This window comes from Pipistrellus hanaki (assembly GCF_964339955.1).
Source record: "Pipistrellus hanaki genome assembly, chromosome: 19".
Classification (NCBI taxonomy): domain Eukaryota; kingdom Metazoa; phylum Chordata; class Mammalia; order Chiroptera; family Vespertilionidae; genus Pipistrellus; species Pipistrellus hanaki.
Window position 1 is genome coordinate 5541502 of NC_140521.1, and position 26056 is coordinate 5567557.

A 26056-nucleotide genomic window follows, 5' to 3' on the forward strand; every position below is an offset into this window, starting at 1 on the left:
GCAGCCCGGCCTGATTCCCCGCAGTAAGTGACAGTGGCCGTAAAGTTTGAGCCAGAGGCACTGGAGTCATTACCCAGGGAAACAAAATTTTAATATTTATTTATAATGGGCACCATATGCTCCCTCTGATTTTTTTATTTAATTACATCACGGCAGATGGCTGGGTGTTAAAGGCCATTTAGCTAATGGCACTTTGCCTTCTCATCTATTTTCCCGAGTTTTGGAAGGAGGAACGGAAATGAATATAGATGGCGCGCGGTGATTGCCAGGTGGTGGCGGGCGAGTCCTCGGCCGAGGATCTCAGAGGAGGCAGTGTGGGGGGTCTTGGGGACTCTTCCTGGGAGGTGCGTGGAGCTGCGTGAGGGTGCACACACACACACACACACACACACACACGGAATCTCAGACATGGCAGCCCCACTGTTTTGACCCTGCAAATAGGTCTGTCTGTACAGAAATGCCCATTGCAGCTTTGGAAAGACTGCAAACCAGCAAAACAACACAACGGGGCGTCCACACACCGTGTCAGGGTGCCTAATGCTTCCCAGGGTGGGCTGGGTTCATAAAATTCTGGATCCCTTACGAGCGTGAGGGAAAGCCACAAGATGGTCATTCACAATGGTGTTCCTCAGACTATTTTATCACTCCTTTCACTTGCCCAGTGGCTGGTCCAGGAGCAAGGAGGAGGAGAGGGACTTTGTTAAAAGAGTTGGGTCAGGGTGGGAGGGTCCATCTACCTGGAGAAGGGTCTGAGGGATGGCCCCGAGAGATTACTAGCTACCTCAATGGGGTTCTCGCGAGGATTAAAGGGCTCAGTGGGAATAAGATGCCCAGCACAGTGCCTGGCACATAGCAGATGCTCAGTTAACACCAGCGATTTCTGATATATTATTTTTTATCATTAGACCAAGACTAAAATTTCACCTCAGGCCAGGGCTCCCCGTGTCTTGGAGATCCCCAGCTGCCTTTCCTACCTAGAACCGTGAAGAAACCACAAAACCGCTTTCTCAGTATCTGTCTTGGCCCTGCTTGGATGACCAGGGGGTCATCAGCCGGTCCCGGATCCTGTGCTTTTAAGTAGAGTCCGGGGGCCTGTGGAGGGAGGGCTGGTCAGCTGCCCAGCCTCACAGACTCCCAGCCAGATCTACTGTGGCCCTTTCGGGGGGGAGGGAGGGCGAGGCAGGCCGCCCCTCCTGTGTTCCCTTCCCGCAGGGCAGCCCTGCCCGCCAGGCATTTTCTTGGCAGCTTAACCCCAGAGGTTCGTTGCGGTGCTAAAAATAGGCTGTGTTTGGACATTGGGAGCTCCGCCTGGAAACTCGGGCTGCGGTAACCAAATGCCACCCTTCCCGCCGAGGGGGGCCCTGGGCCTCGTCCCCGTGGAAACTCCCGCCAGCCTTGGGAGGGGAGCCAGGCAGGCGTCATCGGCCACACTCGACAGATGGGGAAACTGAGGCTCAGAGGGGCCTCGTGTAAAACGAAAAGAGATGAAGCTGTGGTTGCCAGCTCTTCGCAAGCACGGATTCCATCCGGCCTTAGGGAGCCTCTTTTTCTTTTTTTTTTAAATATGTATTTTATTGATTTTTCAGAGACAGGAACGGAGAGAGATACAGAGTAGAGAGTTAGAAACATCGATGAGAGAGAGTCATTGATCAGCTGCCTCTTGCACGCCCCCTACCGGGGATGTGCCCGCAACCAAGGTACATGCCCCTGACCGGAATCGAACCCGGGACCCTTCAGTCCGCAGGCCGACGCTCTATCCACTGAGCCAAACCGGTTTCGGCCTTAGGGAGCCTCTTGTTGAGTCCTCCCCAAACCCCAGGAGGGAGAGTCTATGGTCACATACACACCCCTCCCCCACTTGATGGAGAGAAAGCCGCAGCTCGGAGGTGATGATACCTGCCCTGGCCTCAGAGCTGCACATGACCAGGGAGGAAGGATACTAATGCAGCCAGGGTTTCCCACGGGCGATGAGCAAGTGGAGGCCGAGAGGCCGAGGGGCTTGTTGGAGGCCAACCGAGCCCCGACCCGAGGTCATGGAGACTCAGTCTGTGGATCAGGGAGGACCTGAGGAATGTGTGTCTTCCCCTAACTCAGTGGTCAGCAAACTGCGGCTCTCGAGCCACATGCGACTCTTTGGCCCCTTGAGTGTGGCTCTTCCACAAAATACCACAGCCTGGGCGAGTCTATGTTGAAGAAGTGGCGTTAGAAGAAATTTACGTTTAAAAATTTTGGCTCTCCAAAGAAATTTCCATCGTTGTATGTTGGTATTTGGCTCTGTTGACTAATGAGTTTGCCGACCACTGCCCTAACCGGTTTGGTTCAGTGGATAGAGCGTGGCCTGTGGACTCAAGGGTCCCAGGTTTGATTCCGGTCAGGGGCATGTACCTTTATTTTTCTGGGCTCCCACATTCCAAGGACTTCTCACCCCCTGGCCCCCAAATGCCCTAACATTATAAACTCAAATCCGAGGGCTTATGTACAAGTGTTCTTTTCTGTGCCTATGTGTGTAATTTTCATCAGATTCTCAAAGGGATACAAGACCAGTCTAGACACAAGGTTAGGAGCACAGCCTGTGAAATCCACTGGCCCTGGGTTCACACCCCAGCTGACGCTTACTGGCTGTGTGTCCCTGGGCAAGTTTCTTAACCTCTCTGAGCCTCATTTCTCTCCTCTGTCTGTAAAATCAATACAGATCTCCCTCCTAGAATTGTTACGAGGATTAAATCAGACTATTGTGTGTTTAGAGCAATGTCTGGCACACAGTAAGTGCTCAACAAACATGAGTTATTCATATTAATTGCTGTTCTATATCTTCTACTTACATCTACTACAGGATTTATCACTGTCTATCTGTACAGTGATTTAGTGTAGCGATTATTGAAATTGCTGTTTCCCGGGGGAGGCTCTGAGTTATCTGAAAGCAGGGACTCTGAATTATTTATTTCTGCATCCCACGCACACACAGATAGGCAAGAAACACGTGCTTTTAAATGAGTGGAAGAATGGGTAGCTGAGTGGATAGGTGGGGAGTTAGATGGATGAATGTGCTGTTACAGTTCAGGTAGGTGGATGGATGGATGGATGAATGGTGGGTGGGTGGAGGGGTAGGTAGATTGATGGCTGGATTAAGGAATGGATGATGGATGGGTAGATAGATTGTGACTTGATGGATAGATGGGTAGGTGGACTGACGGGTGGATTAAAGGATGATGGAGCAATGAATGGATCTATGGGAGAGCAGATAGTTTGACCCCACAGGAGCATGGATGGGGGGCAGATTTGTTCATATAGTAGGTGCTCAGTACTTAGTTCCTAGGTGAATGGAAAGGCATTTGGGGGATTGGCCGTCTCTACCTTGAACCACAGTTAATTAAATTCCCGGGCTACTGTCTGGATTAGGAGGAGCTGTTACCATTCAAATGGCCCAGTGGCTGACAGTTGAATCCATGCTTTGACCAAGATTGTGATGAGGCCCCCTGCTGGTGTTAATATGAAACAACGCCAGCCAAACGGAGTTTCCTTTCTCTTTTCTAATTTACGTTGTTTTTCTCCTGTTGAAGATCCTGAAGGTTTACTCTTAAAGCAGTGGTCCTCAAAACCCTTGTGCTCATCACCATCATCTGAGGGCACCTCGTTACACCTGGTTGGAGAAGTCAGGCCTCTTTAATCCAGCTTCTAGACGATTCTGAACCCGATGCTTCTCCGACCACACTCTGAGGGACCCTGTCCTCAGGGTGAGCCCCTGCTGGTCACCCGGAGGCAGTGCAGATGGGCTGCTGCTTCAGGGACCGTCTCCAAATTCCCAAGTGGCGTCCAGACCACGTGGGGAAAGGACACGGTCAAGAGCTATGGTTTTCCATTTGGATGGTCCCATGTTCAAATCCCAGTGCCACCACTCACCATTTCTGTGGTCTCAGCTTCCTCATACATAAAATAGGGAAATAGTGATTTCCCATAGGACCATGGGGAAGGCTAAATGAGATAATACACACAGAGGGCTTGGCACAAAGCAGGATAAATCTTAGTGAATGAATAAGTTGCTAAATGAACCTTCCCCGCCCCCCCCCCTTTTTTTTTCTTCCTTGGATAACGGAGAAGAACCATGGACCTGATCTCTCCCACTAGAATGTGAGCCTGTGAGGGAAGGGACTTGGTCTTTCTCATTCACAGCTTTATCTCCAGCACCCAGGACAGTGTCTGCTACATATAGTAGCTGCTCACTAAACTTTTATTTAAAAAAAAAAAAAAAAAAAGTAGCTCTGGCTGGTGTGGCTCAGTTGGTTGAGCGTCATCCCATGCACTGAAAGGTTGCTGTTCCCTGGTCGGCATGCACCCAGGAGGCATCCGATCCAGAGGCAATGGATCAGTGATTGAAAATGTTTGAGAGCCTTCGAGCTCTGGCCTCATGCCTCGGTCTGTGCCGTGTTGCAGGTGGCGGCCCTGAGCCCTGATGCCTGACCGGATGGACGCCCGCCGGCTTCTGTTTCCACGAGTGGACACCCCGAGCGTGGTCCCCAGCTGGGAAAGAAGCCGGGAACGGCCTCGGTGAGATGATCCAGCCCCGACCGGCCTGAGCAGCTGAGAAAGGCGAGGAGGGCCCTGGGGCTGCTGGTGACGTGAGAACCCTTCTCCACTCGCTCCTCTCAGAGTTCTCTGGGGCTCTCGGAGGCCAAGAACAAGATGTAGGGAAATGGGATCCACTCCTGGCTGTCCCGAACCTCAGAACTCCTTTTGTGGCTCAGAGACGCTCACCTTGGCCTCGGGTGGGCTGGCCAGTTCTGATTTCCGTTCTCTTGGCCTCAGCCACGTGCTAGAAGCACTCCAGGTCTGATGCCTTCACAGAAGGAATAAGACGGAAGGCCCCCAGGGATTCCACCCTTGAGGGGAGCTTGGGAAAGGAAACCCCCTCCGTCCCCGCCCTGTGGCCCCCCCAGCCAAGCCCCCGGCCAGCCAGTCCGGAATGATCCCGCCATGGCCAAGCTCTGGTTCAAGTTCCAGCGGTACTTCCGCCGAAAACCCGTGCGCTTCTTTACCTTCCTGGTGCTCTACCTGACGGCCGGGAGCCTCGTCTTCCTGCACGCCGGCTTCGTGGGCCAGCCCGCTGTCCCCCAGAACCAGGCCAGCGCCGCCGCCGCTGCTGCTGCTGCTGCTGCCGCCGCTGCCGCTGCCGGGGCCCCGGCCGAGGGCGCCGAGGTGCCCTTCCTGGAAGACTGGCACCTGGGCAGAGGCTTCAGGGACGCGGGGGAGACCTTGAGCCTCGCCCGCAGATACGGACACGGACCCTGGTTCAAGGGCAAAGATGGGATGGAGCGAGCCAAGCTGGGCGACTATGGAGGTGGAGCCTGGAGCCGAGCCCTCAAGGGGAGGGCTGTCCGGGAGAAGGAGGAGGAGCGAGGTAAGAGGGGTGAACGCTGGGGCCCAGAGGAGGAGGCTGTGATCCTGGTGGGGAGGTTAGGACGTCAACATATGGCTTTTAGGGGGGGCACAACACCTCTGTTCTTTTTTTTTTTTTTTTTTTTTTTTTTTTTTTTTTTTTTTTACAGAGAGGAAGAGAGAGGGACAGAGAGTTAGAAACATCGATGAGAGAGAATCATCGATCAGCTGCCTCTTGCACACCCCCCACTGGGGATGTGCCCGCAACCAAGGTAATGCCCCTGACCGGAATCGAACTTGGGACCTTTCAGTCCGCAGGCTGACGCTCTATCCACTGAGCCACACCGGTTTCGGCAACACCTCTGTTCTTATTCCCACTTTTCGGGCAGGAGAATATCATCTCTGGGAGCTTGGGTAATAAACTAGCACAAGGCCACTGTTGTGTCAGGATCTGAACCCAGATCCGACTAACCTCAAAACCGTCCTTCTCGTCTGCGCCGCAGCCTCCCGTTTGTGGATCTACCCACAGACAGTGACTAAGAGGAATCCCAATGAGTCACGGCTAGCTCCTCTTTTAACAAATCACCTTAGTGAAGAGAGCAGCGTTTCTTGGAGAAGAAGATGAACGGAAGCAGAAGCAAAAAGGAAAGCAAAACACACCCCAGGGAGGGCATTTTCCCAGGCTCAGCCCTCACTGGTCTCCGGGCTTTTGAGACAAACAGCCGGGCAGGGGCGGCTCTGCCATCTCAGCGATCTGTGCACCGCAGCGGCAGAGACAAGCTGATAGATCGTGCGGCCTCAGCCGTTCATCCACCCTCAAGTGGCCTGTGACGTGGTCTGTCTTAGACCCCCGGCCTCCCCTTCTTGTCGGAGGGATTCTGCCGCCTGGGCAGGGCTCTGGGGAAATGGCTGTGGTGAGCTCGGCCGGAGGGAGCACTCAGGAGCAGGGACCGCGTTGTGATGGTCACAGCCTGCACTGAAATGTTGGTGGGGGAGGCGTCCCCAGCCCCAGCTCAGGAAATGATAACATGCTGCCGAGGTTCAGAAGCTCTTCAGAGCTGCCTCCGTGTGGGTCTCATTGCTTGATGCTACGGAGTGGCCTTGGTTTGGATTCCCTCTGCCCACTCGTCACCGATGGAGCTTAGGGTTGACCTTAACCCTGGTCACAGGGGAGGCCCCTCCTCTGCTCTGCTGGCCTCATCCAGGGCCCACAGCCCTACCCCTTGGACTCCACTGCCCTTAGGGACCAGGTTCTGCCAGTGCCCATGACTGACAGTCTCTCCTGCCTGCTTTTCTGCTCAGAGGAAGGAATTGGTACCAAAAAGTCCGTAAGGTTCACTCATTTATGGATATTAAAGAACATTATAAACTGATGAACCAAAAGTCAGATAAAAAGACAGTAAAGCAATAAGCAGACTGTCAAATTACAGCCGGGAGGGTAGGGAGATCTGGGGGAGATAAGAGATCAACCAAAGGACTTGTATACATGCATATAAATACAACCAATGGACACAAAACTCTGGGGAGGGAGGGTATGTATGGCAGGGGGAGGCAATGTTAAAATATGTACACAGGTAATAATTAAAAAAAAAAAAAAAAGTCCGTAAAGCTACAGGGCCAAGGCACCTGCTTACTCTCCTCACCCTTTCAGCCTCCACCCCAACCCCGTCTGACTTTTCTCCTCTCCCCAAAGCCAAGTACATCGGCTGCTACCTGGACAACACCCAGAGTCGGGCCCTGCGAGGCGTGTCCTTTTTCGACTACAAAAAGATGACCGTCTTCCGTTGCCAGGACAACTGCGCAGAACGGTAGGGCCCCGACGTCCCAAGCTCCGTTCACTTCGGACCCCTTCCTTCTCAGGATCCTGCCTGTGGTGTTCTTTTCCTTGGGAGCATGTGATGGAGGGCGAGCACGGGACCACAAAGAAAGGGTCTTGTAAGGCTTTGTGGATGCGTAAGTGTGTGTGTGCGTGTGTGTGTGTGTGTGTGTGTGTGTGTGTGTGTGAAGCATGCCTTGTGTTAAAGGTGTATACAGGTGACCGTCAATATGGCCATGGTATGTCTATGTGGGTAGGTGAATGGGGTATAAGACATCAGGTGGGGATGAAGGCAAGTGGGTGGTCCCTAGGGGTCCTGGCCCCCAGAGTCCTCTCATCCCAGGTCTCCTCGCTGGGTCCCCGGGGGGTCTCCATGGCGGCAGCCGCCCTGGCCTGACCGCAGCCTTCCCTAGGGGTTACCTGTATGCCGGGCTGGAGTTCGGCGCTGAGTGCTACTGCGGCCACAAGATCCAGGCGGCCAACGTGAGCGAGGCCGAGTGCGACATGGAGTGCAAGGGCGAGCGGGGCAGCCTGTGTGGCGGCGCCAACCGCCTCTCCGTCTACCGGCTGCAGCTGGCCCAGGAGTCGGCCCGCAGGTGTACGTGAGTCGGTCCCTGCCCCTCCCTGCAGCTCCTTCTTTAGCCAGCAGGCCCTGGCCCTTGCCTGCCTATCTGCATTCGGTTAATGTTCAGATTGGTCTGGCCCACACCTCCCATGGCTCCCATCACCCCCATGCCGTCGGCTGCCCTCCAAGGCTGCCTCTGTCCTGCCCAGGCTCACCTCCCATCCAACCCGTGCAGAGCCCTTTGCCCCAGCTGCTTGGCATGTTTCCACCCCCTCCCCCGTTTCTCTCCTGCCCTGAGTTGCCTGCTGGATCACTTGCCCCCACCTTCCTCCTTCATCTGAGCTAGAGCCTGAGCTGAGCCCGTCCTTCCTGAGTTTCTGAAAGCAGATTGTCTCTGACAATGACAATGATGACAATGACAATGGCAAACAATGCGCCCTCTTCTAAGTCCCTTATATGGAATAGGTACATCTCATTCTCACACTCATGCTTCACATAGGCACAAGGAGCCACCTACTCCCATTTTACAGATGAGGAAACTGAGGTTCAGTGTCATATAAGCAGCAGAGAATTTAAACCAACTCCAGAGCCTATGGCTTTAATGCTTCCATGGAGAGAGTTCTTTCCTCGCTTGTCCATGCTTCCATCTTGTTGTAAAAGTTCTCAGTTTCCACCCCGAGGGAGGAAGGGGGACGAATAGCTGAGGCCAGGAGCTGAGGACACCGTCCTACTGTCCCCTCTATGGATGTTGAATAGCAATTAATATCTGCGTGTCAAAATCTGCTGTGTTTCAGGCACCTTGCTAAGCCCACGGCAGAACCCATCTCATTTACCTCTCCTACAACCTTCCCAGGCAGGGATGTTACCACTGAGAATTTGATAGTGAGGAGAGCGAGGGCTAATGAATTTAAGTAAACCCGCCCAAGGCCACGCAGTCTAATTAAAGGTGACCTTCAGACTGTAAAAAGAGCTAACGGCCTTGACAAAAGATGGAGGCCGGAGGAGGATGGTCCTCCTTATCCCGGGGCCAGCACTGCCCGAACTTGACGGTGCAGGTGAACCCTGCGGGGATCTTGTTAAAACGCACATTCGGATTCAGCAGGTCCGGGTGGGATACTGCATTGTTAAGGGCCTCCCCGGCGATGCCCGGCTGCTGGTCCAGGAACCACACATTAATAAGTAATAAGGCCATAGGCCCCGGGGGAGCCGCTAAGGCCCGCCTGGAATGCTGGCTAGCCCACACAAAACTTCACGCCCGTCTGCCCGCACAGAGAGGTCTCTTCCGCCCAAAGGCTGTTGTTTATAAAAATGCATCCATGGTTTGCGTGAGAATGTGCTCTGTTTTACAAACGCCGTATTTTTGAAGCCCAGTTCAAGCTTCGCCCTGCAGTAGGGTCCAGTGAGCCTGCTGCCAGTTCGCAAAGGGGCCGGTTTCTGCAAACGGATGCCCCGCCCGCCTCCCTGTGGGTCCGAAGGCCTGGCTGGCAGAGGGCACAGGTGGCGGAGGAAAGATCCCGGCTGGAGAATGTTCGCACAGCCGGTGCCTGGCTTGGCCGTTCATGTAATGAGGTTTTAATGTGATGGTAGGTTTATCATCCCCATCACTGAAGCCCTGTTGCCAATATTTATGTTGTTTTGATGGTGGCTTTGGCCATCTGAAGAGATGGCCTTAGTGCCATAGGTATTTAAAGGGAAAAGATGCTGCCACTAAAACAACCCAGTGGGTGGGACGAGCCAGATAACAAGGCTGGGGCTGTGAGTGTCATTAGCCAGATATCGGCCAGAAGTCCTTTTGGTTAATGTTCAGAATGGACATTCTCTCTCTCTCTCTCTCTCTCTCTCTCTCTCTCTCTCTCTCTCTCTCTTTCTGTCTCTCTCATACACACGTGCATGCACACACACACATTTCTGAGATTACCTATTATAATAACACTAGAGGCCCGTTGCACAATATTTGTGCAAGAATAGGCCTCTCACCGGGACCGGTTTGGCTCAATGGATAGAGCGTCGGCTTGGGGACTGAAAGGTCCCGGGTTCGATTCCGGTCAAGGGCATGTACCTTAGTTGCGGGCATACCCCCAGTAGGGGGTGTGCAAGAGGCAGCTGGTCGATGTTTCTCTCTCATCGATGTTTCTGGCTCTCTATCTCTCTCCCTTCCTCTCTGTAAAAAATCAATAAAATATATTTAAAAAAAAAAAAAAAAAAAAAAAGAATAGGCCTCTGGCTTCACTCCCAGCTGCCCGGGAGCCGGCAAGTCCCCACTCCCACTGGGAACCGGCAAGTTCCGGCTCCCAGGCCGCCTGGGAGCCAGCACGTCCCCACTTCTGTCTGGAGCACCACTCCAGTAGCTCCCTCCGCTGCCCCCCTTCCCCTCATAGCAGGCTTCACACTGCTCCATTCTGCATATGCAAATTAACCTCCTTCTTGTTGGGTTAATTTGCATGCTCACTCTGATTGGCTGTGGGCATAGCGAAGGTACGGTCAATTAGCATTTTTCTCTTTTATTAAGTGTAGATGCTCACTGATCATCTGAGACTTTATAAGCTGAATGATAAGTCTCAACCCATGGAGACCACTAAGCGAGGGTGTGTTTTGCCCTTGTAAACGAGGAGGGCTGGATGGTTGCTTGTGAGCCATCCCTAAGGTGTCTAGTGGAGAGACAGGCCCCTGGGAAGGGGGTTGTGGGGACTCTGTCTACAGGAGCCAAGGCAGCAACCCTGAAGCTAAACCTTCCTCAGAGGATACTTCTAGGTGAAAGAGAGAGAGAGAGAGCCTTGTGTTCTAGCCACGAGCAGAAGTCCAGGCTCAGCAAAGTTCAGGTGTTGAGTGCCATGTTGGAAGCACCTTCCTTTCTGATGTCCCATTTTACAGTTTTGGAAACTGAGACCCAGAGAGCAGACATGGCTCAATTGACCGTCCTCGGGGAAGGCTCCCAGAGGAGGGCTGTTTGATTAGGGCCTTAAGAGACACACAGGGTTTTGCGTGATGGAGAAGAGGGAGATATCCAGGCTCAAGACACGTTACCAAGATGCAGCAGAGAAATGCAGGCCAAGGGAATAGAGTGAGCAAAGCCTGGAGCAGGGAGGCTCCGGGTCACCAGCATATGACACTCGCTCGTATTCCATCCGTCACAGAAGCGACCTGCTGCCTCCAGGAGGCAGGGAGGACGGACACCGGGTCCCCTTTGTAGCATCATCCGTTGATATCGGCACTGTGTCGTGACCGCGTTTCCCTGAGCAGCGGCAGCGAACGCCTGGAGACTGTGCGGACTCAAAGGGAGTTTGTTGTCTTCCAGGCACCGCTGGGGCGGGGGGTGGGGGGCATCCACCTTCCGTGGGGAGGTCCCAGAAGGCTCCCTCAGCAGCAAGCGAATGAAAAGGTTGGCAGAGCAAGTGTCTTCAGGCACCCGGCTAGTCTGCCTTGACACAGACGCTCCGGGACCCTTCCCCGTTGTCACAGAAGAACCGAGAAATTGACTCCCTTCGTGGTTGGATTGCACTTTTCACAGCAGTCTGCTAAATGTGTCGGCAGCGGCAGGGGTAGCTCTGCTCCAGGGGCAGCCACCTGCCAGGCCGTGCAAACATGGGTGGCTTTATTGGGTGTTACAGGAAACATAATTCGCCTGGAAGATTCTTGCCGGATTTGTATGGCAACATCTGCGAGTCAGTCCCGTGGCGGCTGTCCGCGGTGCTGAACAAAACAGATCCTGGACTTAATGGTTCTCAATTCACAGAGTGGATTTTTGTGTGCCGTTGTTAGCTCTAGTGATTTTTTTTTTTTCTCCCCGTCTTCCAGAGTTAGAAGGGAAATTTTGTTCACTGCTGCTGATTTATGCTCACCGATACTCCGTTCTGACCACTTCTGCTGAGGGGTGCCTCCGACGATTGCAGGAAAAAGGTCCCAGTTTGATGGATAGACCAACCCTAGCTCCTTCTTTGCCCAGCCTGCAGGCCTCTCCTCGCCCTTGATGTATGTCCGGGAGTCCTGGGTTTTATGCGGGCCTTCATGAATTATGCAGTGCAGAACCAAGGAGGTGGTAACTAGGAGCTTTTTCTCCTTCTCCCTCATGAGGAGGAGAGAATTGCTTAGCTGTTCTCCCCTCCACCCAAACCCAGAAGGCTGTGGGAGCGGGTTTTGAAGTCAGGCGGACATTGTTCCTATGCTAGCTCTCTCGCTTGTTTGCTCTGTGGACCTTGGCCAGGCCATGCATTCTCTTTGAGCCTCAACTGCCTCATCTGTAAAATGGGGGCAGTCAATCCCAACCTTTCAAGATTGCTGTGACCCCCCTCAGTGAGACACAATGGAGAAAGCATCTAGCACAGTGCCTGCGATGGAGTGTTTGTAAACACCATCCCCTCCCCTCCCCCAATCTCCTTAAAGTGGAAACTCCTCCGTCTCCTCCGAGCACCACCCGGATCAGGTTATTTGAATGTGCACACGCCCACGGGAGCCTGCAGGGGTGCCCGGAGATGGCTGGTTTGAATTCTTCTCAGACAGCCAGGCTCTTTGTGTGATTCCATCTCTCTGTGATTATAGGGAGCTGTTAACGGCTCCCAGCTCGTGCCTTCCTCCCCTGCCTGCGTCTTTAATGCAGTGGAGCTTGGCCTAATTACAGGGGGGCGGGGGAGAGGGTTTGCAGGGAGGTGTTAGCCTCTTTCAAACCAAGGAGAACTCTTTCATGCCCGCCTTTAAGCCAACGACGACATTCACTTCATTTTTTTTTTTTTTTTTTTTTTTTTTTTTTTTTTGTGAAGCCCCAGAGCAAAAAGATAACGGGACTGCAGAGGCACTTGCAGCTGGTTCCGGGCTGTGACTTCGTCTGCCCCCAGCAAAGAGGGCTGCTGCACAGTTACTCTGCCCGCCCCTCGCTCATAACTGCGCGCCCCCCCTCCCCCAAGACTCGGAGGTCACACTCCGTCTCAGCTAACCTTGCAGCGGGGAGCTGACTCCGTGGGGATGTGGGGCGTGGGCCCTTGTGATATTCGGGGCCCCCTGCGGTGGGGCGTGAGAGGGTTTCTGGGGAACGCACGGGGTCGCCACGGGATCCCCGGGGCTCCACCACGTCAGGAGCGGCGGGCCTCCCGCAGAACAGCAGAGATGTGGGAAACGGGGGTGTGATGTCAGACAAGATCGGGGTCAAAGCCCAGCTCTGCTCCTCCCTCGCGGCGGGACTTCGGAAAGTGATCGAGTCTTGTCACGTGTCAGGGTCTCTGCCTGCAAAGCAGGATCGTAGTGTCCCTGCCTCACGGGCTGCATTGAGGATTCACTCAGATACAGTGTGCGTAGCATCCTTGGCACGAATGACACGCTCCCTGCACCAGCAGCTCCCCTTGTTTTATGCAAAAGCTGTGCTTCTGGAAAGGTATCTGCAGCTCAGGTTTCTGGAAACAACCGAGCCCGGTTTTAAATGGGCCTCGTGAACCTTCCAATAAATTTGATTGGGGCCATTTTTTTTTTTTAGTTTGTCTTTATTATATTAAAATATACATATTCAGTGTAGAAAAAAAAAACCAGAAACATTTTACAAAGAGACAGGAATAAAAATTGCCTAGAATCCTGCTTCTTATCTGTCAAGAGCTCTCCATGGAAACAGAACCAGGAGGAGGTTAGGTAGGTGGAAAGACACACAGACAAACAGAGGGTAGAGGTGTTTGTGTTTATTTAAGGAAGCTGGCCAGTCCGAATGCTGCAGGGCAGAGCAGCAGGCTGGCAGTCCAGGCAGAATTCCTTCTCTGAGAAACCTGTTTTGCCCCCAAGGCCTTCAACTGATTAGGTGAGGCTCAGCCACTCCTTGGAAGGAAGTGTCCTCCCAGTCAGCTAATTGGGATCTTCCCAGACGGGGTTATTTTAAAGGGTGTCTCTCCCACAGCTCAGTCCCTTGCAGCCTGCAGGTGCTCCTCACTGGGTGGACTCAAGGATCCCAGGTTTGATTCCGGTCAAGGGCATGTACCTTGGTTGCAGGCACATCACCCGTAGGGAGTGTGTGCAGGAGGCAGCTGATCCATCTTTCTCTCTCATCGATGTTTCTAATTCTCTATCCCTCTCCCTTCCTCTCTGTAAAAAATCAATAAAATATATATATATATATTTTAAAAATGAAAATAATTAAAGGTGCTTCTGTCAGACGGTGGCTCTCCCAGCCTGGATCTGACGCCCCTTTCCCCTCTGGCTCTGCAGATGGCAGCGCGGTCTTCCGAGGCTGCTTCCGCCGGCCCGGCAACCTCTCCCTGGCCCTGCCCGTGACGGCCGCCATGCCAAACATGTCCGTGGACAAGTGCGTGGACCTCTGCACAGAGAAGGTGAGACGGGGGGGACCCGGGGAGGGGCAGTGTGGAGCGGCTGGTGGAACAGGATGCTGGGCTGGCGAGGGAGGGATCCTGTGATCCGTGACGTGGGAGAGGGTGTGCCCTTGCCATCTGTCCCCCCGAGGCGGGGCTTACACAGGGTCAGTTCCTCTCGCGATAATGAGGAACACTCAGGCGTGAGCTGGGCCTAAAAGCAAGACTGCCAGGTAGATGTAGGGATCGTCCCACTTTGGGACGGAGGGAGTTCCCATCCCTGCTAAAAGGGAGACCAGCCTACTCTGGTAGAACTCACTGGACCCAGCCTTGTAGGAGCGACGTTGGGTCCAGGAGAAATTGGGCTGTGGGGCTTGAGTAGAAGCAGGTTGGACAAAGGACAGTCAGCCCCCTGCCCTCCGGATCCCAGGTCGCTCCCACTTCGCTTCCCATCGAACAAACAAAGCGATCAGGAGCTGCTCTCCAGCCCAGCCTGGTCCTCGCAGGCCCCAGGAGCCTCTGTGGTGTGCAGGCATGATCCAGGCGGCTTTCCCTGAGGCGTGGGCTGTGTCTCACCATCAGACTAGGGGGCATGAACTGTGGCGGGTGGCACGCCTTGAGGAAGGCCTTTATTTCTCAGTTTTCTTTCCAGTTCCTCCGGGAGAAAGCTCAGCTCAGTGCTGGAGTGTCTTGCGCACTCTCTGCCCTCAACTAATCTCCCTTTTTGCAGGAAAAATGGAGCCGGCACAGGGCCCAGTGTTGGCAGGCAGGAGGCCTTAGTGAGAACTTAATCACACTGTTGTGTGTCCATGGCATTTGCGTGTGTAGCATGGAAACCATGGAAGCCCTGGGAGGGGTTCAAAGTTTCCTGGGAGATTTAAGTCCCAAAAAGTGAGTGGCCTGAAAGGAGACAAATAGATAAATAAATAACAGGGAAGCAATGAAGAAAATGGTCACCATTAAAGTGGCGGGTATGTTAATTAGCGTGATTGTGATGATCAACTCACCACGTATACAAGTATCGAGACATCCCCTTAAAGACGTACTATTTTTTTAAATATATTTTATGGATTTTTTACAGAGAGGAAGAGAGAGGGACAGAGAGTTAGAAACATCGATGAGAGAGAATCATCAATCAGCTGCCTCTTGCACACCCCCTACTGGGGATGTGCCCGCAACCAAGGTGCATGCCTTTGACCGGAATCGAACCCGGGACCTTTCAGTCCGCAGGCCGACGCTCTATCCACTGAGCCAAACAGGTTTTGGCAAGACATACTATTTTTGTTTAATTCTTCAGTAAAGCTGGAAGAAAACCATAGTGCAGGAGGTACACAGATGGGGCCACGTTGTAAAAGCGAGGTTCACTCACCACGTCTCGGGATCCCCAGTTGGGGAGGGGGATGGGGACAGGACGGCTTGGGCTGCTCCTTGTCCAGGGGTTTAGCAGAGTTCTCCCTCGCCCTCTCCCTCACCTGCCCCAGGAGTACCCGCTGGCGGCCCTCGCGGGCACCGAATGCCACTGCGGTTTCCCCACCACGCGCTTCCCCCTGCACGAGCGGGAAGACGAGCAGCTGTGTGCCCAGAAGTGCAGCGCGGAGGAGTTTGAGAGCTGTGGGACCCCCAGCTACTTCATCGTGTACCAGACCCAGGTGCAGGGTGAGCCAGGCCTCCCCCCCGCGACCCAGGGTGCTCTCCCAGGGCCTCCCTCCCAGAGGTGCCCGGATGGTCCGCTCCACACAGCCCACACTGTGCAGGCCAGCGGGCGGGGGCGGAGGGCGGAGGGTAGAGGCAGAGGGCAGGGGCAGGGCTGGTGACCTTGGCCAGGCTTAGAGATTCTGGATGGGCCACAGAGGGAGGATGAGGCAAGGGGGTGGATTCTAAGGACCCTCAACTCTATCCTTCATACTGCAAACCCCCTTGGTAGCTTTTTTCTTGAAATGGAGACTGTGGCGTTGAGTGGGAAGGCATCGGGCTGGGAGGGGGAGACCTGGGTCTCTGACACAGACCCATTGCGTGATCCTGGGCAACTCACTTCCCCTCTCAGGGCCTTCCCTCAGCTCCCCGCACATCTGTAGGGAGCAGGCGAAATCACCCCTGTTCCTTCTTAGCTCCGGGCGGGGCTGCACCCCAAGGCTGTGGCACACACTTTCCATGGCATCGCGGGGTCTCTGTAAAGGCAGAGAATGGAGAGTATCAGAATGGTGCTCACCTGTCCCAACCCATTGTACAGGTGTGAAAGTTGAGGGCTGGAGAAAATTAATTACTACACCTTTTGAGCGCTTTAGCACTTCAATGCATTCCATGCATTGTTTCATTTAATCCTTACCATAGCCCTACAATCCCGATGTTCTTGTCACCCACCCAGCCACCCACCCACCCAATCGCCATTGCATCCATCTATCCACCCATCCATCTGCCATCTGCCCATTCATCTGCCCACACACCTATCCATCATCCATCTAACCACCCATTCACCCATCCGTCTACTTACCCATCCATCTGGCCATTCATCTATCCATCCATCCACCCACCCACCCATCCATCCAAGAAACATTTATTATCGCTGCTATATGCCAGATAGTATGGGAAGCACCGCAGGGTCATGGAGTCACAGCACAGGCAGGGTTTCTTGCTAAACAAATACTTTTTGAACGACAGTTGTGATAAGCGACACGAAGGAGATGGACACGGTACTCCTAACACTAGCCCGGGAGTCAGGAAGGAAGGAGGGGCCGGGTCAGCAGAGAGTGGGAAGATAAGAATCGGTCTGGCTGGCACGGGCGTGGCGGAGACAGTGAAGGCGGAGGGAACAGCGTGCCTGAGGGTGCTGAGTTGGGTGCTGAGTCAGGGAGGCGCAGAGCGCAGGCGAGGACATGAAGGGACACCAGGTGACTGGCAGGTGGCAGGTGGGAGGTGGGAGGGGAAGCAGGTGAGTGGATGAGCCTTGGAGGATGCAGGGCCCAGACCCCACAGGGCTTAGGAACCAAGGAAACTTGGACTGGATCTCACGTAGATGGACGCCGCCCGAGGGGTTTAATCTGGAGGAGAGGGTTCGGGTAGGAGAAGGTGACGTATGGTGGCAGGGGGAAACTGAGGCAGTAGAGAAGACTCGCTCTCCTGACTTACTGAATCCCTACTATGTGTGAATCCCTTTTCATGCATTGTCCTTTAACGCTCACATCAACCCTGCGAGGGAGGAGCCATTCCCCCCACTTTACAGAAGGGGAAACTGAGGCCCAGAAGAGGTTCCATCATGCACACTGGGTCGAATGGCTAGGAAGTGGCAGGGGTGGGACTCACACCCAGGCTACGCCTGCCCCTGCCCCCTGGTCATGCCCTGCTCTTCGCAGACAACCGCTGCATGGACAGAAGGTTCCTTCCGGCCAAGTCCAAGCAGCTCATCGCTCTGGCCAGCTTCCCAGGGGCCGGCAACACGTGGGCCCGCCACCTCATCGAGCTGGCCACCGGCTTCTACACCGGCAGCTACTACTTCGACGGTTCTCTCTACAACAAGGGTGAGGAGGCTGCCTGGGCTCAAAAGGGGCCCACTGGGAGGCCGTGGGACTACGCTTCCTGAGCGCCTACTGTGTGCTGCTCAGCTCAGCCGAGCATGTGTGTGGGGACCTACTATGTGCTCGGGCCCCTTCCCTTCGCTTCGATCACTGCGGGCGTTCCTTAAACACCGCGTGCGTGCAGGTACCTCCACACAGACATTGACTGACCGGCCTCTCTGAGCTATGCACGGAGATCCAATAGCTGTGTTCCCTTTGGGGACATTGGTGACCTACAGGGAATCCCAGAATGTCACAACTTGTAGAAGCGTCCTTGAGGGTCCTTTGGTTCTTGGATCCAGAGTGGTTCCATCTCACGTGTCCATTCCAGCAAATCCCTTTGCTTTAGAACGGCGTGTTGAGAAGGATTCTGAGCTTCTGTTCTCCTTCAGGAACAAAAGTGCCTTAATCTAGTCTTGATGCTTGTTGATGGTATAGAAGGGGGAATGGCCTACTTGCCAGGTAAAGACCTTCTGCACACACACACACACACACACACACACCCCGGAATATATAAATCACTTGTCACACACAGCACTGGGTCCATGGCAGACATCCAGTGAATGCCAACGATAATATTAATAGTGACACGAATGCATGAATAATAATGAGGGCCGTGAACAAAGGTAGAGGGACATAAAGGAGAAGGATACCTAAGTCAGCCAGAGACCTTGCAAATCATCTTATTCCTCATTCCCATCCCAGTGCTTGGCACATAGTAGATGCTCAATAAAGACATAAGAGCTTGAAATGGAGGCCTTCATACGTGACTGTGTGAGACTCCCGCAAAGGCCCAGCAGGGGGCGGGGTGGGCTTCTTCTCGCCTTCCCTGCTCACCTGCCTCGTGTCCTCCCCCCACCCCCGCTCCCCGCGGGAAGGGTTCAAAGGCGAGCGGGACCACTGGCGCAGCGGGAGGACCATCTGCATCAAGACGCACGAGAGCGGCCAGAAGGAGATCGAGGCCTTCGACGCCGCCATCCTGCTCATCCGCAACCCCTACAAGGCCCTCATGGCCGAGTTCAACCGCAAGTACGGCGGCCACATCGGCTTCGCCGCGCACGCGCACTGGAAGGGCAAAGGTACGGCTGGGGAGCGGAGGGGTGCGGGGGAGAGGGGGCCCTGGGGTGCAGCGGGCAGGGCACGGGGCCAGGGCCGTCTCCTGGAGTGGGAGACTCCAGTCCCTCCGCCTCTAGTGCTCTTCCCACATCCCACGCATCTGCTGAGCATCACCGTCCAGGAGTTAGGCTGGGGTGGTCCAGTGGTTAGGGACATTGGTTGTGGAGCCAGACGCCCCTGGGTTCTAATCCCCAGCCCCGTCGCTTCCTGGATAAGCTTCCCCGCCTCCCTGAGTTTAGATCATCCCATCTGTAACATGTGATCCGTGATGCATGATGGAGATGGAGACCCTCAGGTTGATGTGATTTGATTGAGTGGAGGAGGAGGTGGAGGTTCAAGGGTCAGGAGACCCAAATCCAGACCAAGGTCCGAGGCTAAGTGGCCCTGAGGTCACATGGCCTAGGCGGTCCTAAGGGGTCACTTGGAGGAACAAGCCCAACAGCTCAGGGTTGGGAGGCTCGGAGAGGGTAAGGGCCTGGCCCCCAGGTCGCCCAGCTGGAAAGCAGCAGTGCTGGCCCCTCACCGCCGGACTCCATTAAGATGACCTGGGTCTGAGAGTCCACTCTGCCCTTGAGCGGGTGGCTGCTGCGTGGATGGATGGCTCGGTGGATGGCTGTCTAGTACTTCGTTAAAAATTGTAAACTTCTATTTGGTGAAAGACACTGTCAAGAGAATGGACATACAAGCCATAGGCTGGGAGAAAATATTGGCAAAAAACAGATGTAAAAATTTACACAGAAGTCTTAAAACTCAATAATAAGACATTAAACAAAAAACAAACAAAAAAAAAAACAAAAAAAAACACCCAATTTAAAAATGGCAGCCCAGGGTCATGGTGAGAATGCTGACGTCTGACCAAACGCCTGCCATCACCCTCCTGGGTCTCAAACGCCCCTGTCTGTTACCACCCACAGCGCCATGGCGGTGAAGAGAATCACGTCGATTCTCGCACAATGAACCCTTTCACAAAGGGACAAGCTAGGCCCAGGGAGGCCGAGGCGCCTTTGCAGGAAGTCCCGGGAGCTGGGGTTTGGATCCCAAGGCCTCTTCCTCCAGGGCCCTTGCCCTTAACCACTGTGCTCACCCACCGTGTGGATTCACTGCAATGTCCGTGGATAGGAGTCACCCAGTTTAGAGCCCCTGGAAATGCCGGCCTCCCCCCCCCCCCAAATTCATCCAGGAACAAGGCTGTTCCAGCCCGAAGTCAGGGGGGTGCTTCCTGCTCCCCCCAGCCCGCCCCTAAAGCTCTGTCCCTCCTGAGAGGACTGGAGCCTGGCAGGCTGCAGTGGACTTGGCGATCCACCAGTCACACGCTCTTTGTTGTTGTCATTGATGAAAGTCCTCCGGCCTGGCCCACCTGGGTTCCTGTTCCCCCATCTGTCCCTCTCTCCGCCTTGCTTCCCCTCTCAGCGAGGGGACGGAAACCTGGACAGGTGGTGCGGACATTTGTCCTGTGGTTGCCAGGAGCAAAGAGGCCGCAGAATTGTTTATTTGTAGAACGATGGACAGGGAGCACCGGTCAGGGCCAGGCGGGAAAGTCTGGCAGATGCGAATGGCGGGAGCCTGTCCCGGGAAGGGACCTTCCGCTGGCCGAGCTGGAGGGGACCTGAGAGATCCCTGAACCCGGTGGTCCTCAGCCCGGCCGCGCCTCAGAATCCCCAGAGGAACTGTGGGAAAATCCGTGCCCAGGCTGCACCCGGGACCGGGACTGCATTGCCACCCGGGCATCCGCATTTGTAAAGCTCCCAGCCGCTCCCAGTGTTCAGGCGGGACTGAGAACTCTGACTCGTCCTCTGTTTATTAATGGGGAAACTGAGGCCCACAGAGAGGCGGGGGCCTTCCAAGGTCCTGTGACGAGGGGGGACTGGCTTGAGAAGCTCATGGGGGAGCAGGCACTAAGCCTTCGTTATCTCATTTAAGCCATCTGATCGCTGAGGAGGTAAGAAAGGCAGCCATAAGCATCATAGCCTTCATTTCACAGGTGAGACACCGTCCCAGGAAGGGAGGAAGTCACGTGGCTGAGGGCCCCGGTGTAGACTGAGCTGGGTCTGACCCAGGCAGCAGCTACCAGGCTCTTTCTCGCCCGGGGCGTTGCTGACCCAGCTTCTCCTCTCCTGGCACAGACCCTGTTAAAGGGGCCGTCAGCTGGGAGTTTTAAAAAGCAAGAGAAGGGCCGAAACCGGTTTGGCTCAGTGGTAGAGCGTTGGTCTGCGGACTGAAAGGTCCCAGGTTCGATTCCGGTCAAGGGCATGTACATTGGTTGCGGGCACATCCCTGGTAGGGGGTGTGCAGGAGGCAGCTGGTTGGTATTTCTCTCTCATCGACATTTCTAGCTCTCTATCTCTCTCCCTTTCTCTGTTAAAAATCAATAAAATATATTTTTTTTAAAAAAAGCAAGAGAAGGGATGGTCAGGACCGGCTGAGCCTGGAAGCTTCAGGGGTGAGAGAGTGGGGGGTTTTGGCACATCTCGTGTTGGGGTTCTGGGGTCCCCATGTAAGTCTGGAATTATGGGAGCACCCCCCAAACCTGACCCAGGTCCTCCAGAGCTCTGGCCCAGAGCCTTCCGCAATGGACCAAGCCCCACAGCCCCCACCCACCCTCTCTCTCATTTGTGTTTTTGAGGCCCTCACCTTAGGCCTGGCAGCAGCAATGTCAGTATCACGTGGGAGCGCGTTAGAACCGCAGGTTCTGCCCCTGACCCGCTGAGTCAGAACTCTGGGGAGTCCTGGCCACCCACTGTGCTTTAGCGACCCCTCCAGGTCTTTCTGGGCCAGTGGCATCGACTTCACAGGGGAGGGTTTTTAGAAAAGCAAATCTCAACCTCCTCTCCCCCGCCCCCCAGTCCGACTGGATCCAAATCTGCATTTTCATGAGAAGCTTCGCGGGGGCTTGAAAGTTTGAGAGTCTCTGCTTTAGGATGCCGCCCTCAGCCTCGCGTGTGAGGGTCACCCTCCTCAGAGCAGAGGTCACCCCGCTGTTGAGCGTGTCCACCCCGCCCGGCCTGTGTCCCCTCCGGGTTGTAGCCAGGTTGAAGCTCTTGTAAGGCTCCCCACCCCCACCCCCACCCCCGTCGGTTCCCTCACATTAATTTTACGATGTCCCTGGCGTGGGTCCAAAGCAAAGTTTTATGTGCTGTGATTACGCAAGGTGAATTGTCCTGAGTCTGCCTAATGGAACGGGGACGGTGCTCAATGATTCCGTGGGGAGCTGGGTCCAGGGAAGCTAGTCATCAGCCCCGGTTCCTCCCCTCGACAGGAAGGCGGAGAGGGGGGCCAGGCCCCCGTGGCCAGTGGCCCGTGGCTCAGGGAGCCTTCGTTTTACCCAGTGTGAAGGCAGCAATCCATTCCTGGAAACCTGAGTTAATCAAGGCTTTTATTATTATTTTTTTAAATATATATTTTATTGATTTTTTCACAGAGAGAAAGAGAGAGGGATAGAGAGTTGGAAACATCGATGAGAGAGGATAATCGATCAGCTGCCTCTTGCACACCCCCTACTGGGGATGTGCCCGCAACCAAGGTATGTGCCCTTGACCGAAATCGAACCCCGGACCCTTGAGTCCGCAGGCCGACGCTCTATCCACTGAGCCAAACTGGTTTCGGCAAGGCTATTATTATTATTATTATTATTATTATTATTATTTTCCTTTCCCAACGAAGTAGTTTCAAGTGAGGGATCTGTGCCTTGGGGGTGGATACAGCTGCTGCTGAGACTGCCTGGCTAGCACATGAGGTCTTGGGGGGAAGCTCTGACTTAAATGGTGGGACCTGGGAGGCCCCTCAGAGGTGCTGGGGCCAGCATGTCTCTCCTGTATCCCAGCCCCTGTGCCAGGGCCTTGTTAACTCTCGCTCCGTTCCACCTGCCCAGCATGGAGGCCGCAGTCACCATTTCGCAGATGGGTACACTGAGACTCAGGGACATCGACTAATGTCCCCACCCAACCAAGGTCACACAGCTAACGTGGAGAGGAGCTGGGTTTTGGATGCAGGTGGTCTGACTCTGAAGGCGTCACAGACCACATCCGGAGAGACGAGCGCCCGAGCCGAAAAGATCAGGAGCTCAAAGGGTTTGCCAGGAGGGCAGGAGCCAGGCCGGGCTTAGGGTGGATGTGGGTTCGAATCCCGCCTCGGATACACTGTGTGGCTTCGAGCTTTGAGCCTCCTCTCTCTCCCCTGTGTGGAGGATGGGGCTAGGAATTCCTACTTTTTAGGCTCCTTGTGGGCGCTGCCTGAGATCATGCCCAAGCACCGCCCCGCACAGCCCCTTCACACAGTGGGTGCTGTCCTGTCCCGTCCCAGGGAGGTGTGCAACCAATAAAGAGGCCACCCCCGTCCCACCTGCATCCCAGGACCACCCACCACGCCCCGCCCTTCTCCTTGAGGACAACCCTCTTCCAGCAGCCGCTGGCGATCGATCGTCATCGGAGTGGCCAGGCCCGGAGCCGGGATCTGTCTGTCCCCGGTGCCTCCATCCCCAGAGGCTTCTGCCTCGGGAGCAGCCGTTGTCCTGCGTCACCGGGGATGCTGGGAGGTGACTTGGGAGCGGGGAAATTCTAAAAGAAAAGAAAAGAAAAAAAATAGTGAAACAGACTATGTACATGCTAAATTTTCTCTAATCACCCAGATACATCTGGTGTCAACCCATTATAGCAGCGTAGGCCCAATTAGGCAGATCCGTGGTAAATAATGTGTTGTAGGGATAAAGAATATCCTTCTCGCCAGCATAAACGCTTCCCCAGCCGTCGGGGGGTGCCAGCGGGAGCTCCGGGGGAGCGGGGGCCCGGGCGCAGGGCCTGGTGTCAGCTGCTGACAAAGAGGGGTCCTTTATCACAACGGCTCCTCTCGGGAACTATTTATTACTGAGCCCCCGCTGGGTGGGAGGCAGCGGGGGGGGGGGGGGGGGGGGGAGAGGGGAAACGGAGGCGAGGCTGCTGGTGCCTTCGGAATAACGAGAGAGCAAGATCGGAGCCTGGAACCAGGCAGGCCTGGCCTGCGTGGCCTTGGGCCAGTCGCTGCACCTCCCCGGGCCTCGGTTTACCCAGTGGTGATGGTGAAGGGGGGTCCTTTCTCTCCAGGGTAGTCATTAGGATGAACTGGGGAGCACGGGGATCTGTCACCCAGTAAGGGGTGCAGATTTCGTTATGAAGAACCAGCTGGGCTCCCCACCAGGGCGGGGGAGGTGACTCGGGAGCGGGGAAACTGACTGACGCTCCTTCGATAAGCATTTTCCTCCTGGAGGGAGCAGCTGGCACTGTCCTCAGGGAAAGCACTTGGTCTGGCTTCAGGGTCTCCGAGAGCCTGCCCCGGGACTCTCCAGCTGGGGCTGGCCTCCCTCCCTCTGTCCCAGAATCCCCCTGGGCTGGCCTCCCTCTCTCTGTCCCAGAATCCCCCTGGGCTGGCCTCCCTTCCTCTGTCCCAGCCTCCTCCTGGGCTGGCCTCCCTCCCTCTGTCCCAACCTCCTCCTGGGCTGGCCTCCCTCCCTCTGTCCCAGCCTCCTCCTGGGCTGGTTTCTGTCCTAGCCTCCTCCTGAGCTGGCCTCCCTCCCTCTATCCCAGCCTCCTCCTGGGCTGGCCTCCCTTCCTCTGTCCCAGCCTCCTCCTGGGCTGGCCTCCCTTCTCTGTCCCAGCCTCCTCCTGGGCTGGCCTCCCTCCCTCTGTCCCAGCCTCCTCCTGGGCTGGCCTCCATTCCTCTGTCCCAGCCTCCTCTTGGTCCCCCTGTAGTTACCCAGCTTCTCTCTGGTTTCAGCCACCCCCGGGGCTGGCTGGCTGGCTCTCTGGGGTCCTCTCCAGGGCTCGCCTTTCAAGTCAGACCATCCCAAAAATACCTTCCCAATTTTGGTGACAGTCCATCCTGTCTTTTTTTTTTTTTTTTTACAGAGAGGAAGAGAGAGGGATAGAGAGTTAGAAACATTGATGAGAATCATCGATCAGCTGCCTCTTCCATATCCCCTACTGGGGATGTGCCCACAACCAAGGTACATGCCCTTGACTGGAATCGAACCTGGGACCTTTCCAGTCCACAGGCTGACGCTCTATCCACTGAGCCAAACCGGTTTCAGCCATCCTGTCCCTTTACAAGCCCAGCAAGGAGGGGTGGGTGTGGAGATCCACCAGGAGTGGAGGTGTTCGTACTGCTGTGAGCGACAGCGGCCGCTCGGCCCTGGTTCCGGGAGCCCCTCCGCCCTCTGACCGGCCCTCCCTCCCTCCCTCCTCTCCTCCCCAGAGTGGCCCGAGTTCGTGCGGAACTACGCGCCCTGGTGGGCCACGCACACGCTGGTCTGGCTCAAGTTCGGCAAGAAGGTGCTGGTGGTGCACTTCGAGGACCTGAAGCGGGACCTGTTCGCGCAGCTGGGCCGCATGGTGCGCCTGCTGGGCGTGGCCGCGCGCGAGGACCGGCTGCTGTGCGTGGAGAGCCAGAAGGACGGCAACTTCAAGCGCTCGGGGCTGCGCAAGCTGGAGTTCGACCCCTACACGGCAGACATGCAGCGCACCATCCAGGCCTACATCAAGCTGGTGGACGCCGCCCTGAGGGGGCGCAACCTCACGGGCGTGCCCGACGACTACTACCCCAGATGATGGGCCGGCCGGGAGGGGCCTGGAGGCCCCTGGGGACCCCCCCACCACCGTCTGGCCCGGGACAGCCCCCTCGGCTGCTGCTGGCCTTCAGTGCGCGTCCTGCATGACACAGGAGCCTCGGGGGACAGCCACCTGCCCGCCCCACAGCCCTTCCCAGCCCAGGAGGCCCCTGATTGGGGGGCGGGGAGGAGAGGGTCCCAGCCACACAGGCTTCTGTCTCCCACGGCCCCGCCCCCACCACTCCGGGTTCTCCCCCTGGGAGGGTGGGCTCCTGGGTGCCTCCCATGGGTGCTGAGGACCTGGGTGCTAGGGAAAGTGACCCCGGTGCTCGGCCCTCTGGGGCTGGGCTCCCTGGGCCCTTCTCTCCACCGAGCAGCAGCGAGCGGCACCGGGTTCATCGGGCCGCTCGGGGGGAAGAAAGATAGATGGACAGCTGGAGGCTTCTCGTGGCGTCCAGTTTCGGACATCCTGGCTGGGTCGGGGAGCCCCAATGCTCGCAGGAGGTTCACCGGCACCACCCCAGGCGGGGTCCCCGCATCGCGAGCCCACCCCCAGGTCACACTGCTCCTGAGGACCGAGGCAAGGTCAAATTCTGCCCTTCCCTGCCCCACTGGGCCCAGGAGGTGACCTGAGGGTCCCTGATCCCATGTCCCCCGTCCAGGGTTCTCCGGGCACCACAGGTTACCCCCCCCCCCACCCCACCCCCAGATGGCCGAGGGCCCACGCGGACTCTGAGTGAGAATGAGAGCGACGGGTGCGACACATGGACCTCACACTGCCTC

The 26056-nt window shown here is 55.7% G+C and overlaps 1 protein-coding gene across 2 annotated transcripts in view; it reads left to right on the top strand.

Moving 5' to 3' along the window:
* WSCD2 (WSC domain containing 2) overlaps positions 1-25442 on the top strand; it is a 58139-nt gene extending 32697 nt beyond the window's left edge. Inside the window, exons 2-9 of one of the 2 annotated variants that reach the window (XM_084868168.1) lie at positions 4432-5395; positions 7067-7181; positions 7603-7787; positions 13932-14053; positions 15514-15688; positions 17383-17547; positions 18462-18662; positions 24922-25442. In XM_084868168.1, coding sequence (XP_084724294.1) covers positions 4972-5395; positions 7067-7181; positions 7603-7787; positions 13932-14053; positions 15514-15688; positions 17383-17547; positions 18462-18662; positions 24922-25274 — 1740 coding nt within the window. In that variant the 5' untranslated portion in view covers positions 4432-4971 and the 3' untranslated portion in view covers positions 25275-25442. The remainder of the gene's footprint in view (positions 1-4431; positions 5396-7066; positions 7182-7602; positions 7788-13931; positions 14054-15513; positions 15689-17382; positions 17548-18461; positions 18663-24921) is intronic. The other variant, XM_084868169.1, reaches the window with a different exon arrangement.
* The last annotated feature ends 614 nt before the right edge of the window (positions 25443-26056 follow it).